Source organism: Piliocolobus tephrosceles, chromosome 14 (genome assembly GCF_002776525.5).
Source record: "Piliocolobus tephrosceles isolate RC106 chromosome 14, ASM277652v3, whole genome shotgun sequence".
Lineage (NCBI taxonomy): Eukaryota > Metazoa > Chordata > Mammalia > Primates > Cercopithecidae > Piliocolobus > Piliocolobus tephrosceles.
This window is the reverse complement of record NC_045447.1, coordinates 88,772,677-88,788,380: the sequence shown is the minus strand read 5'-3', so window position 1 is coordinate 88,788,380 and position 15,704 is coordinate 88,772,677. Positions and strand designations below refer to the sequence as shown.

The 15,704-nt window shown below is 39.3% G+C and overlaps 1 protein-coding gene across 1 annotated transcript in view; it reads left to right on the top strand.

Annotated features, from left to right (window-relative positions):
* Positions 1-15,704, top strand: part of TRPM6 (transient receptor potential cation channel subfamily M member 6) — a 160,860-nt gene that overhangs the window by 144,172 nt on the left and 984 nt on the right. The window contains exons 34-38 of the mRNA XM_023213293.2: positions 587-873; positions 1,147-1,229; positions 1,990-2,195; positions 8,116-8,167; positions 12,461-12,567. Of these exons, the coding sequence (XP_023069061.1) occupies positions 587-873; positions 1,147-1,229; positions 1,990-2,195; positions 8,116-8,167; positions 12,461-12,567 (735 nt within the window). The remainder of the gene's footprint in view (positions 1-586; positions 874-1,146; positions 1,230-1,989; positions 2,196-8,115; positions 8,168-12,460; positions 12,568-15,704) is intronic.

The window sequence follows — 15,704 nt, the reverse complement described above, 5'->3', positions numbered from 1 at the left end:
GTATACCATTACTATGAGGCTATATGTATAAGGTGTATGTGAAACAAATGAATTTTGTGTTTGGGCTTGGGCCCCATCCCCAAGATATGTCATTATATATACATACATATTCCAAAAATCTGAAAAAACCTGAAATTTGAAACACTTCTGGTCCTAAGCATTTTGGATAAAGGATATGCAACCTGTATTAATAGGTCATGAGAAGAACAATTAGAAAAGAATGTCTAATTAGGCCCTTAGGGGGATGATAATGAGCAACACCATCAGGTTAAACCGTCTCTTTAGAAGGATTTATCTTTAACAGAAGAAGCATATCCTTACTACTTTGCTTTTGTACAGTTTAACAGCTTAATTCTTTTGTATCCTCTGATACTTGTCCCTTCTCCCCTTCCCCACATCTACTAGACAATAAATAACATAGAAACATGGCCAGATCCATGTCCTTATTCTGTTCTGTTCCCTGCTAGTCCCATCCTCCTCTGGTCGTTTGGATAACTGAACTGATTCTGCATTGATATTTAGGATACTATCCATGTCACAGACATGGCGATCTTACTGAATTCCTTGCCTTCACTTCTCTTTGCAGCAGGGGAAGAAATAACTGTCTACAGGTTGGAGGAGAGTTCCCCTTTAAACCTTGATAAAAGCATGTCCTCTTGGTCTCAGCATGGGAGAGCTGCAATGATACAGGTGTTGTCCCGAGAAGAGATGGATGGGGGCCTCCGTAAAGCTATGAGAGTTGTCAGCACTTGGTCTGAGGATGACATTCTCAAGCCGGGACAGGTTTTCATTGTCAAGTCCTTTCTTCCTGAGGTTGTGCGGACATGGCATAAAATCTTCCAGGAGAGCACTGTGCTTCATCTTTGCCTCAGGGTAAGTCTGAAACTCGGAGACCCATAGCCCAGAGGGACAGGTCAAAGAAAAGAGATCTGGTTACATCCTTATCTGAGGCCATTATCTTCAACCCAAAGGGGAGCCTATTATTTTTTAGAGGTAGTATTGTTTTGTAGGACTTTTGCTTTTGGGGCAGGCAGTGGTGGGAGTTGAATAAGGCTAAAAATCACATTCAGGTAGCCTATCTTAATTTTATGATCATAGCTGTACAACAGTAAACCAATATTTTTATCAATGCTCCCTATTTTGTAGGAAATTCAACAACAAAGAGCTGCTCAAAAATTGATCTATATCTTCAACCAAGTGAAACCACAAACCATTCCCTATACACCAAGGTAAGAAAATCTGGGCATCTTGGCCCTTTATTTTAAGTAGGAATTTCTATCTATCTCATCTCAGCCCATTACTCATGAGAAATCTTATCCATGGGGAAATTCCCCATGATCTTATTTTTGGATTCTTCCTTCCATAATTTCAGAGACTGGCAAAAGGAGAATTAGAGACCCCAGAGATACCTTGGTGTTAATCATTGGACTTAAACATGAGTGGAAAAAAGAGATTCAGAGGCTATAACTAAGATTTCAGTTATGGGAAACAGACAGATCTTGGGTGTTATTATTAATGTGCAGGGGCATTATGGCAGAAAAATTATTCTTATTGTAAGCATGGTCTCTTCCCCCAATATCTTATAGAAAGTAAGAATTTTGTAAGAATAAACTCTTGTTACTTTCACTTGAGTGTTTTCATACACTTGGATTCATTTATTGAGACAGAGATCATAATTTGGTGCTGGACTTAGAGTAAAGCTTCATTCTTTGATTTATAAGGAACTTTATAGAGCACAGCAAGAAAAGTTGGGTCTGGTACTCATGAAAGAGTTGGAAAGTTGCCTCAAAGCGAAGGGAGGTGGGTAAGCATGGCAAGAAAAATTAACAATATTTGCATCCTATCCCTTCCATAGAAAGGGCAAGGGCATGTGCATTGAGGCTGCATCATACCAGGGTTAGGTAATCTTTCCTGCTGATGACTGTTCAGTAAGGTAAGTCCCACTTTTGCTGTATTGTCGGGGATCAATGGCCTCTTTTTCCCTGACAGGTTCCTGGAAGTTTTCTTAATCTACTGCCATTCAGCCAATCAGTGGTTGACCATTGAGAAGTATATGACAGGGGAGTTCCGGAAGTATAACAACAACAATGGTGATGAAATCACCCCCACCAACACTCTGGAGGAGCTGATGTTGGCTTTCTCTCACTGGACCTATGAGTACACTCGGGGAGAGCTGCTGGTTTTAGATTTGCAAGGTGATTGATGATGTAGGATTTGATACAACAAGCATGAGGCAAAGTGTAAAGAGATCTTGCAAGAGCAAGGATGGGTAATATATGGAGTTGCTCTGTTTAGCTTTGAAGGGAGGTGGGCACATTTATTTCGAGACATTGTAAAGTGATAATCATGGAATCTGCTATGTTATTTCCCACTTAGGTAGAGGGAAAAATGTAGGCAGATGATTTTCTGTTTAAAATGCAAAGACATCTAAATTTTTGAGCAAAATGAGAAATGATTTTTGTAACAAATTTTTCAGTTTTATGACCTCACCTTAGTCTTATGTTAATATTTAGGCATGCATTTATATGCATAGGAACATTTAAATTCTGAGTGTTTTTCATGATTTTGAGCTCATTGCTTTAGCAATTTATAATTTAGCTTGCTCTCTTTGCTGTGTCCCTTGTTATAACAGTTCATGAAAATACACAGACTGAGAGAGGCAATGCAGCATACTCTTATTTAATGGAAGCCTTTGATCAGCACATCTCCTGACTATCAACACCTCACATGTGACTTATAATTCTGCGGCACAAAACAGAGTGTCTCCAGCAGGCTTGCCTAGCAGGGACAGAACAAAATATGTATTGAGGTCAAAGTTTAGTCCTTAGGCTCACTGACTGGGGCTTTGGTTTTAAATAAGAGATTTAGTCCAGGAAGTTTCCTAGAAGTTACCTCATTTTAATCCTAGAAGCAGCACCTTGAGGTAAATATTATGGGAATTTAGGCCCAGAAAGTTTAATGACTTGCCCAGAGTTGCACAGCTACTTAAGGGGGAGCCAGGATGCAGACTTAAGCTATTCTTAACACATCCCTGTTCTTTTCTTTTCATTGCTCTTTTATTTCTTTTAAGAGTTTCATATGTAGAGGGTATAACCATCTTACGGTTTGTTTGAACAACTTGGGCCTTTTTCTTGTCCTGTCTGACTTTCCCAGCCTCTGGTTCTGGGATTCTATGCTGAAAGCTGGGTTTGGAGGTTGGAGAATGTAGAGATAAGCAGACAGTCCTGGGGCATCATGAGCCATGTCTGCTAAGACTGCAAAGTCACTTTGATTGAAACTTCTGTCACATGCTCAAGGATGTGACACAAATTTTTAAACTACATATAAGTGCATTTTTTAAATGACATATAAGTGCTTCTGTCCTTTCAGATTGATGCTACTCACAGAGTTGAATTATATTTCTAATTCAATTCAAACCCAATATTTTAGGAAGCAATATAAACAAAGTTAAAATGACCAAGTTGATTCCACTTTTAAACCAGCAAGTACTTGATCCATATAAACCCAGAGCATTGATGCCCAAGGCATCTATTTTTGTAGCTCAAATTGGAGAGAGGTTGATTGTTTTCATCTGTATTTGACTGTGCTTTTGAGTTTTGGGTGGAGTTGTTTAAAAAAGAAAAACAGAAACACAAAACAAAACAACCAAAGAAAAACTTTAAGGAATTAATGATGACTCTTCAGTGTGTTTTGTATTCCACTTGAATAGGTTTTTGTTTAATGATGTTTATGTTTGGGGATTTTTATGTCTCTTAGTAATCTGAAGTAACATTAAACAGAACAAATGCTGTGTTGACAGTCTTGAGGGAAAAAAAGAATTAACTTTATTCTTTTACTGGGCAATTATGTGAATTGCAGAAATAGGCCACTCCAAATAAACAATGTCAAAACATTGACCTTCAAAGAAGGGAGGAGTGGACATCATAGAATGAGTGTGATGAAATTTGAGATACTTATTGGAGAGTTTTGGTCAATTGGTTAGACCTGGATTTATGGAAGAATGTGAATCCTATAATAGTAATTATGAGCAGTTACACTACTACTACTAGCTAACATTTACTATGTTTGTGCCAGGCACTTGGCTAAAGGCTTATGTGCATTATTATATTTAATCCAAACCAGGTTGGAAAGGGAAAATGGAATGTAATTTTTAAAATCTCTTGATGGTTTTTGGTTCAGTTTTATATGATCTTTAATTTATTTGTATTTGTAGTCTTGGAGAGATGATGCACCTTGTCTGGGTGGTGTAAGTGGAGACAGAGGCTCACGTGCAGCAGTTAGGAGGAGGAGCTCTAGAGTTGCAATGCCGGAGTCTGACTTCTGGCTCCACTGTGAATTAGCTGCATAACACGGAGGAGCAACCACTTGGAGTCCCACTTCCCTCATTTGTAAATGGGGAAAATAATATTAGACACTTAAGCCATAGAGTTGTTAAGGGCAAGAATTGAGACAAGTTCCTGATACACAGCCTTCAGTAAATGTTAGTAATTGTTGCTGTTAGTATTAGTCTCTGTGTGACTCTTTAATATGGAGGTTAATCTGCAGTTGCAGGCAGTCTGTGGTCCTGTTGGTGCTGCAGAGAGACTGCAGCCTCTGCTTCTATAGAAGAAGGCTCTGCTCAGCGTGCTGTGGTTCCCTACCGCTTTGAGAGAGAGAAGGAGTGTAAAACACTCGAGGAGTTTATTCTTTCAGTTTCTTTTCTTCTCCTCTTTGCTTTCTTCCAAGGGAGTACCAATAACTAACCCCAGAAGCTGCCACACCAGGCCAGAAACTGTACTCTAAGGAGAGACTTGACCAATTTCCAATCACTTGTAATTACGCTGAAGTTTTTTGGTCTCTTTCCACTTAAAAATATCCTACATGTGAGGGCCTGAATCATCATCATTAAAATCCAACATTTAATTCCCAGCAACAGAAATTGAAAACAATTGTATTTCAAATTCCAGTGGTTTATAGCATTTTTTAGCTCATTGTATTTTTCAACATTAATTTGGAGATAAAAGTTTTAGAGTTATTAATTTTTTATTCAACACAACAAAGCAGTTTCCAGAATGGCAGCATTGGCATCGACGTCATCATCATCATAAATTCTGCTACTACAAAAAAGGTAGCTCCTTTCCACCAATGTACAAGTTCATTGATGTACTCAAAAGTGGTTGGGATCAGAATGTCAATCTCTGAGTTCCTCATAAAGACATGCCGCGTATTACCTGACATGAGCATTTACTCTCTTTAAGTCAGATTGGTATTTGGGGCTGCTCTTTTTTCTTTTCTTTTCTTTTCTTTTCTTTTCTTTTCTTTTCTTTTCTTTTCTTTTTTCTTTTTTTCCTTCTTTTCTTCTCTTCTCTTCTCTTTCCTTACCTTCTTTTCTTTCCTTACCTTCTTTTCTTTTCTTTTCTTTTTTCTTGTGGGGGGACAAGGTCTCCCTGCGTAGCCAGTGCAGTCAGACAATCATGGCTCACTGCAGCTTCAGCCTTCCTGGGCTCAAACAATACTCCACCTCAGCTTCCCGAGTAGCTGGGACCACAGGCGCGTGCTGCCATACCTGGCCAATTTTTGTAGGTGTAGTGATGGGGTTTCACTATGTTGGCCAGGCCAGTCTCAAACTCCTGGGCTCAAGAGATCTGCCTGCCTCTGCCTCCCCAAGTGCTGGGATTACAGGTATGAGCCACCGTGCCTGGCCTATTCTCTATTTTCACACAATGAAAGGTCCTTCTGCCATTTGTGTGCCCCAAAATATGTATATATTAATCTTTGGACTGTCAGATTGGATTTAGGGGTATAAAGGTTTGTGGATACTCTTTACCCTCTTTCTTATAAGGAGTTCTGTTCCTTAGGGAACATAGTACTTTAGGGAAATGAGATAATCAATCAGAAACATGATTTTACTAGTGGTAAGGAAATAAAATTTCACTTCACAAGAAGTTCTTGATAGTAGAAGAATGATACAAGTAACAGTGAACATTTTTTCAGCTTCCTAGGGGGCAGACACTTTGCTAAGCAGTTTGTGTCCAGTAGTTCATTTAATCCTCTCAGTAACCCTTTAAGATAAGGCCCATTATTATTCACAATTTCAGATGACAAAACTGAGGTTCAGAGAGATTAAGGGAGCTATCCAGGTCACCCAATTTCAAGCTCTAGGTTATTTTTCTAAGGAAGTCAGTTTCATAGGGTAAAAGTCTATAAGGATTACATTTTCTTATGAAAGGTTTAGTGTATTGTAAAACATACAGACAATAGCAAAAATCTTTTTAAAACATATTGGTTAGAAAACATGAGTTTTCTCAACAAATAGAAATACACTAAAATTTACAAATTTTATATAATGTTAAAATAATCTTCCCTCAAGGTTAGTTGCTTTCAAGCAAAGAGAAGCAGAGCTGACTAGAGAATGATCTCAGAAATCACTGGATTGTGCCCAAATCTTACTGGCTGGCTTGGAATATTTCCACCAGTGGAAATCAGCCTCCTCACCACTAGTATTTTATAAGAGATCCACTTTAGGTGCTGATTCCTGTTTTGATAAATTTTAACTTTACATTGCACCTATGTTACCTTTTTAGGCTTTAGTGTCATCTTTTTTTCAAAGGTAAATTTTATTGAAGACTTATATACATTTAGAAAATTCACATAGCATAAGCATACATCTCAAAGAATTTTCACAACTGAATACACAGTTGTAACCATCACCAAGATCAGTAATTTAGTGGTTTCTATTCTACTGTTTATAAGTAGAATAAAAGTATAAATATGTGACCAGGCATGGTGGCTCAGGCTTGTAATCCCAGCACTTTGGAAGGTCGAGGTGGGCAGATCATCTAAGGTCGGGAGATCGAGACCAGCTTGACCAACATGGAGAAGCCCTGTCTCTACTAAAAATGCAAAATTAGCTGGGCATGGTGGCGCATGCCTATAGACCAGCTACTCAGGAGGCTGAGGCAGGAGAATCGCTTGAACCTGGGAGGCGGAGGTTGTGGTGAGCCGAGATCATGCCACTGCACTCCAGCCTGGGCAACAAGAGCAAAACTCCGTCTCAAAAAAAAAAAAAAAAAAAAAGTATAAGTATGTGTCTCTTTGATGGAGCAGAAGTTGTACCTGCAAAACCACGCAGCACCATGCACCTTGCTGAGCACTGATGGAATCCATCCAAGGAGACCAGAGACCAATGTTAGGAACACAAACTTTGGCTCAGCGTTAATCCTGTTATGACCATGTATGGACTGTGCAACCTCTGACAGATGACATAATTGGTTTGAACATCGGTGTACTCATTGATGTAAATGAGGATAAAATGTAAAGTGAGACTATGAGGATAACACTTTTCTTTTATAATTGCTGAGAATTAGAGAAAATAAAATTAGAATATCTGATATATGCAAGTGGTAAATGAATGACAGATGCCATTATCAGTAACTGTGAACACACCACTAAAACAATCATTTACGGCCTAGAAATTTATTATAACAGAGGGTTTGTGGGAAACAGCACATTAACTAAAATTTTCAAACATTTCTGAACAATTTTTATAGTGCATTTAATTTACATGATTTTTTTGAGAATTAAAATATTTCATTTTTTTATATTTAGTTTTTATATATCTTTTTATATTTAGGGGGTACAAGTACAGATTTTTTTTTACATGCCCTTTTTTTTTCTTTGAGGTGGAGTTAAGCTCTGCTGCCCAGGCTTGAGTGCAGTGGCGTGATCTCAACTCACTGCAACCTCTGCCTCTCTGGTTCAAATGATTCTTCTGCCTCAGCCTTCCGAGTAGCTGAGATTACAGGCAAGCGCCATCAAACCCGGCTAATTTTTGTACTTTTAGTAGAGATGGGGTTTCACCATGTTGGCCAGGCTGGTCTCAAACTCTTAATCTCAGGTCATCTGCCCGCCTGCAACTCCCAAAGAGCTGGGATTACAGGCGTGAGCCACCGTGCCCAGCCAAATTTCTTACATGCCAGTGTTGCTTAGTGGTGAAGTATGGGCTCATGATGTTTGATTTACTACAGAGTGACTGTGAGTTTTAAATTAAGAAATTAGAATTTCATTATTATTTTCTTGAATTTCTAAGAAAATGAAATCTCTATTTGCTAAATGAATTTTGTTTCTTCTTTTGAGGTGTTGGAGAAAATTTGACAGATCCATCTGTTATAAAACCTGAAGTCAAACAGTAAGTTAACTTATATGTTATCATTTAGAAAATTGCATTTAACACATAGTAAATGGTTTTAAAAATAATTTACAAACATATATGTTCCCTGCCTAGATTCTAGAAAGGTTTTTAGGTAGCTTATGTATATAGACCAAAAACAATATGATTATAAAAAAGCATAGATTAGGAAATGGGGGTAAAAAGAAAATACAGAAATATGTAAAATGATATTAAATCTGCAGTTAGATTTGTACACATAAATGGAAATTATAAGGACTAATGCAAATTCGACTGGGTTTCCAATGTGTAAGTTTAGCTTCTGCGGGTTTGATATGAGAACAATGTCATAGCGGAAGCACAGTTTCCTTTGTTGTCTTCACAATGGAGTCATTGCATCTTATCATGGGCAGCATCTTCATTCATATGCTTATAAAATGAAAGCTGAGGGCATAAAGTGTGCTATTTAGTAACAGCAAATCTTATGAGAGGACAAAACAATGGAGTTTAAATATGAACCGTCAGATAATCTGACTTAATTAAGAGCTGAATTTTAAATTCTATAGAGAAATGACTCAACCTGTCCCTTGAATTCCCATGGGTATTTTATCCCAGAAGCAGGCTTTTGGGAAGACTTGGCAGTAAAGGATCTCAGGTTGTATTCTTGTATTCAAGGTGGGGTAGAAAGAAGTGATGGTGAGGGTTAAACACTGATCAATATGGCAGGCAACAATGGTTCTCAAATAAGAACTTACATCACAATCACCAGGAGAGCCTGTGAAAACACAGATTGCTGGGCCTCACTCCCAGAGTTTCTGCTTCAGTAGGTTTGGGGTAGGGCCAAATAATCTGCATTTCTTACAAGTTCCCAGGGAATTATGATGCTGCTGGTCCAGAGACCACTCTTGAGAACTGCCAGCATACATTTTTACTTCTTAGTTGTCATAATTGTGTACACTTGGCCCCTGGGTAGTAGTTATATGTATATAACTACATAAGTGGGCAATCAATAAAATCAGAAATTTTTACTTTCCCTCCCCAAGAACTCATAAATATTCACTGCTTTAGTGCTCTGTTATTTTACTGAGTGATTTAATCTAAATATGTAGGCTTCTATGCAAAGAGGCCCATCTAAAAGTGTATTAGATATTTAATTGGACTAGGTGAACTAGAGAACATAAAGGTGATCCGTATTGAACATACACATTTAATTCCTATGATATTTATTTGACTGTGGCATCCATGTTACCACGCTATGTACATAAAGACTTTATTATTTTTCACTTAAGCTCTGCTTAGGTGTTTTTAGCTAAGAATATTATTTCTTCAGTAGCCCTGTATGCCTAAGGGTTAGTAGTAAGAATCTTATACTGAAAGTACTTTATAATTTTGCAGTGGAAATTTTTTGCATATATAATGAACCAAGTTTATGTATACCCCATCTATCATTTATTAAATTTTGACCTTGGCATATGTCACTTAATATGACCTGAATATTCTGTCATTTAGAATTCTAAGATTATATTATCCCCCTTGACAGGTAGGTATTTAATTGCATGCTATAGGCCAGTGGGCCTCAGTTTCTGTTAAAGTCACCTGGGGAACTTAAAAAAAATTGCCAAGGATTGGCATCAAATTAGAATCTCTGAAGATAGGGCCCTGATATCTGTATTTTTTTAAAGTTCCTCATGTGATTCTATGGACAACCAGGGTTGAGAAACTCTGTCTTATGGCAACTTTATTTTTTTATGACTTAAGGATAGTAACTCTGGAAACTGATAGGACGGCTTCGTTGTGGCCTGCCTGGTTTTGTGGGGTGACCCAATTTTGGATGTAGTTGGCCTTCATGGTCAAGATAACAAGAACTACTATTTTTCTCATGCTCATGAGGAATTATGTCCGATTAGTTCCATGGGGCTCACATTTCGAATGCCTTATGTGTCTGAAGCACTTGCTACACGAAGCATGGGACATGGACCAACAAGGTCAGCATCATCGGGAAGAGGGTTAGACATGCAGAATCTCAGGACCCTGCCCAGACATACTGAATCAAAATCTGAATTTCCACAAGATCCTCAGGTGATCCGGTGTGAATTAAAGTTTGGAAAGCACTGATTTAAGCAAGTGCTTTCACAGGTTATTTATTTTAACCTTTGCAACAACAATGAAAGGAAGCATTTTCAATCCCAGTTCACAAATGAGAAAACTTAGGCTCAGTGAAGATGGTGACTTTCCTATGAGGAGAAGGGGTCAATGAGAGGACAACCCTCTACCAAAAGAGAAAATATTCTTGTGTTGTAAATTCTCATATCGTTTCTAATGCTTATTGTCTCTTAACTTTCCCTAACCTTCTGCCTTGGTTATTGGTCATTTGGGATTAGTTTTTTAGCTTGCTGCTTTGATAGTTTTGGGCATTTGACAAGTATGAAACGATGATGAGATGTTCTTTAGTAAATCTATGTATAGATGGCACTAATTAGCGTTTCCTCGCATGTGGAACCAAGCTACCACCTGCTTTTCCTGTGTTGTGAAAAATCTGGAAAACAGCTCCTTGTATTTTTTTTAAAACCTGGTTATCTAAGACTGCAAGGCTCTAGGCGTGCTGTAGCGGGTAGATGCAAATGAATTTCCCTACAACTCCCCTTCATTCTCCCCTGCACTGGGAGTGGTCGAACTCCTGCTATATGCATTTTGTAGTAATTTTGATTCTTTTGTCTTAACTTTCCCAGAGCTCATAGAGGGAAATCATTTAACTTACAGCTTTTATCTGAGATTTAGTGTTGCATCTCTAAGTTGGGGATTTTTGTGTTTTACTGGGAGAAAGAAATGGCAGGTATTGAAAGCAAATGAATGAAATATTCTAACAGGGTCATGTTGGAGAGACTATGAAAAGGCATTCTTCAATTTAAACGACTAAAATAACACTGTGTTTCACTTTATTGGCATCGTAGAATCCCGGTCTAAATGCTGAGTGCTTTGACTTTTTTGCCACCTTCAGTTTCACCTTATTGAAGTGGTACCTTACCAGATGGACAGAGAGAGAGGAATAGTTAACAAGAGGCAGCTTATGCAGCCGGGTAAATACCACCAGAGCTGTGCTCTGTAAGAGCGATTGAGTGACCAGGAAAGTTAATCCTGGGTGTCTGTTCACTTGGTATTCCCGAAAGAGTTCCTCCACCTACTCGCCTCGGAGCAAAGAGGCAATCTGAGATCAAACTGACATCAGCCCTCATTCTGAGCTTGGCACATCTTCAGAGCAGCTACTGTTATTCTGCCAAAAGGAAGTGGAAATTGAGATAAATGTTTCAATCCTTGGATGGAAAAAAGTCCATTTTTACACCACGTCCCTTTCGAAAAACCGCATTCCTTAGAAGCGAAGTTTATTGTTTCCTTTTGCGATAGTTTGCTTTACTTTTTTCTTAAGACGTATTTAAGAGCGGTAATTGAGTTCAGATTTTAAAATGTGCTGTTTCCACTCTGCTTGTCATTAAAATAAAATATTAGCTTTCATAAAGTTTCTTGGGAAATGTTTCTGGTGTGCTCTGCTCTGTGGTGTGCTGTGTCAACGTCCAAAGATTGATGGTCGCCTTTGATATGATAACGGATGAACACTGATCTTAGAATCTGCTGGGAATTTGTTATGATTATAGAGTATTCAAAAGGTGCCTTATATATACTGATTCTATTTGTAACTCTGTCACCTACATCGAGCATATGTACTTTACTTCCACCAACACATTGTGTCATAGTCTTGTCTTTCCACAAAAAGCCCAGCTAGAGCAGTTTGCCGGAGAGCAAGTGGCTTTGAAAAAGCCATGAGTACGGATCTGGGGTTTACTCGGGTGTTTGTTTTTGAGGATGGCTATTTTCGGAAAAGTATTTGGGTTGGAAGCAATGTCTATGCATCGTTTTAGAAGGAGTGTCCCAAAAGCAAGTGTATTTTACTTTATATCTTACCTTTGGGGTATTCTAGTAAAACATTTGGTAATGAATGTCACTCTTTCACCCCATGTTCATTAAAAAGGATTTCACTGTATTTTGTTTTAATGTGGTACATAGAAAATTCACTCTTCTATCAGATTAGCGTTGAAATGCGTTTCACAGTAGGTCTTGGAGTTGGGAACAAAGATTTAAGTGCATTTGAATTTTAAATTTGCAAACCTAACATTGTTGTTTCCCCAAAGTGCTCTGTTCTTTGTTGGCTCCTTTAAGTTTACTGGGTTACTATGGGATACTGTTCGGTATCTCAGAGAATCCTAGTTGAGCTCCTTTTTCTTAGCTGTGATCTAATTGATATTCTGATATTTCCTCTAGATCAAGAGGAATGGTGTTTGGACCGGCCAATTTGGGGGAAGATGCAATTAGAAACTTCATTGCAAAACATAATTGTAACTCCTGCTGCCGGAAGCTCAAACTCCCGGGTATGCCACTAACAGTTCTGTTTTTCTCTAAGTAAATCTCTCGTAGAACAACATCCTTTGTAACCTGGGATAAAGTAGAAAATTGTAATCACATTTTTATCTCATTCACAGTCATTCGCAGGGCCTGACTTTCTGACTGCAAAATTTTCAAGTATCTAAAGGGATTAAAAGGACAGGGATTTACTTTGGGTTCTGCCAAAATGTGATAAAACAACATGGGGCCCAATAGTTGTCACAGTCACTCCAAAGGAAAAGTTCCACTGACTTTCAATGGGATGAAATCTGACAGAGGCAGGTCTTTGCCCTCCCCACCCCCAACTTTGGGTCCTGCCAGCTGCCGGCGGCCTCAGGGTGTTGTCCACAGCGTTTCTGTTTCTATTCTATTCTAATTTACCCATTGGGTACTTGGGAGGGTGTGGTATGGAGGGAAATGACACCCTCAATCAAAGTAGTGCTTTTTACTGTAAAAATCTGCTGCTACTTTAAACACGCATTGCAACATGTATTTTTAAAAATCTGATTTGATAACATGACGTACTTAAAAATTCCTACTATAAAAGCAAGCAGCTGGAGGCCTGTGCCCTCCAAATGGGCAGTCCCAGCCCTGTTGCATTCCTTTCTTTTGTCCCAGAAGGGAAGCATCATGTGTACCTCAGCTTGCCCACTACTTTTAGTCACACCAAACTTGTCCTTACAGTGGGATTTCACTTATCTTAAGCGAGTAGCTCTTCTTGCCTTATAATAAATGATCATACCCTGAATTTGAAGTCAGTGAAAGAGCACAATCCATTGTAACCTGGGATGGGGCAGATGTAAATTTACAACAAACAAAGGTGATTTTTTTTTTTTTGAGACGGGGTCTCACTATGTCGCCCAGGCTGGAGTGCAGTATCGCAGTCTCGGCTCACTGCAACCTCTGCCTCCCAGGTTCAAACGATTCTCCTGCCTCAGCTTCCTGAGTAGCTGGGACTACAGACACTCGCCACCATGCCCAGCTAATTTTTTTGTATTTTTAGTAGAGACAGGGTTTCACCATGTTGGCCAGGATGGTCTCAAACTCCTGACCTCGTGATCCGCCCACCTCAGCCTCCCCCAAAGTGCTGGGATTACAGGTATGAGCCACTGCGCCCAGCCACAAGGGTGATTTCTAATCTTGTTGGAGTTAGAGGTACGGGGAGCTCCCGTGGTGAAGGCATAGAGAGACAGAGCAGGAGCAGGCTTCCAGTTCCACTGGGAATATAGTGGTCAGTCAGCGGTGGGGAGATCAAAATGCAGCAGTCAGAGAGGGGAGGGCCATAACTCTCACAACTGGCCAGGACTCACTCTCACAAATCACGTACCTGACGTGGCAAAGAGATTGTGCACAACCGAGCTGCCCGCTGGCTTCTCTGGTCAAAAGGAGCTCAGGAAGGGGCTGGGACTGGACTGAGAGTCATCAGGACCTCCAGGTAAGGGCCCTCTGGAAGGCAGGAGCTGACAACGATCAGAGTCATTCCTTGATGGCAGGCTGGAGTCCGGCTCATTCACTCAGCATCCTCCAGTACTGTCCTTTTCCCAGGTCTGATTCATTCTTACCCTGGAAGGGTAGCCTGCATTCTTGAAGATACAAGGACTACATCTAAGGAGCCAGGATACAGGGAGACTTGAGACAGAACTCACTGCTTCCAATCCTTGAGCTCAGTTAGTAGTCCTGTAGGATTAAACTTGAGATAATTTTTTTACATTACACTGGTAGGTGTTTTGTTTGTTTGTTTGAGACAGAGTTTTGCTCTTGTCGCCCAGGCTGGAGTGTAATGGGGCAATCTCAGCTCACTGCAACCTCCGCCTCCCGGGTTCAAGTGATTCTCCTGCCTCAGCCTCCCGAGTAGCTGGGATTACAGGTGCCTGCTGCCACGCCCAGTTAATTTTTGTATTTTTAGTAGAGATGGGGTTTCACCATGTTGGCCAGGCTGGTCTTGAACTCTTGACATCAGGTTATCCACCTGCCTCGGCCTCCCAAAGTGCTGGGATTACAAGCATGATAGACTGGTAGGTTTTGAGTAATTCAGCAATTCCACCATCTCTAGTCCTAATTCATCTTTTCTTTCAAAACCTTAGCTTTTGACCGACATTTAAGTGGAAATAAGAAATATCCTTGTTTATTCAGACATTTGGTAATCTAAATAAAAGAGAGTTTTGTCTGGAAAATAGGATTAGAGGTGATTTTTCATTTTTGTTTGATTACATTTCCCTTCATATTTTTTTTTATATGAGAGGCAGTTTAGGATAGTATAAAGGGCATAGGCCCTGTAGCCAGAGAGGCCGAACTCACATTTCAGTTCTGCTTTTTACCAGCTGTATGACCTTGGGCTTCAGTTTCCTCATCTGTAAAACAGGCATAATAACACCTGTTTCATAAAGTTTGTGTGAAGATTGAATTATGTAGTATACGTATTAGTCTGTTTTTATGCTGTTGATAAAGAAAATACGTGAGACTGGGCAATTTATAAGAGAAAGAGGTTTAATAAACTTACAGTTTCACATGGCTGGGGAGGCCTCACAATCATGGCAGAAGACAAGGAGGAACAAGTCTCTTCTCACATGGATGGCAGCAGGCAAAGAGAGAGCTTGTGTAAGGAAACTCTCGTTTTTAAAACTATCAGATCTTGTGAGACTCATTCACTATCACGAAAAGAGTGCAGGAAAGATCCATCCCCATAATTCAGTCACCTCCCAGTGGATTCCCCCCATGACATGTAGGAATTGTGGGAGTTACAAGTCAAGATGAAATCTGGGGAGGGGACATGGCCAAACCATATCAACATACATGTTCAATAAATGTTGATTGTTTTATTATTAATATATAATTGTATTAGTTTTATGTCCACATAATCCTCATTTAGCATTAAAAATAATACAAGAAATACATGTTCTAGGCTAGCAAATACAATCAGTATAGCACAAAAAGGTCACAAACATTTTAACCCCATTTTCCTCCATACCTATCTTACAAAGGTTATGCCTCTTAATATTTTCTTTTAACTTTTTTCTTTTCAGATGGAAGGAGGGCTTAGGAAGCATAGGATCTGATAACTGTATGGAACTTTTATTGGCTGTACCAAACCTGAGGTGCAGGTTTTGTCACAGAAAACTGACCA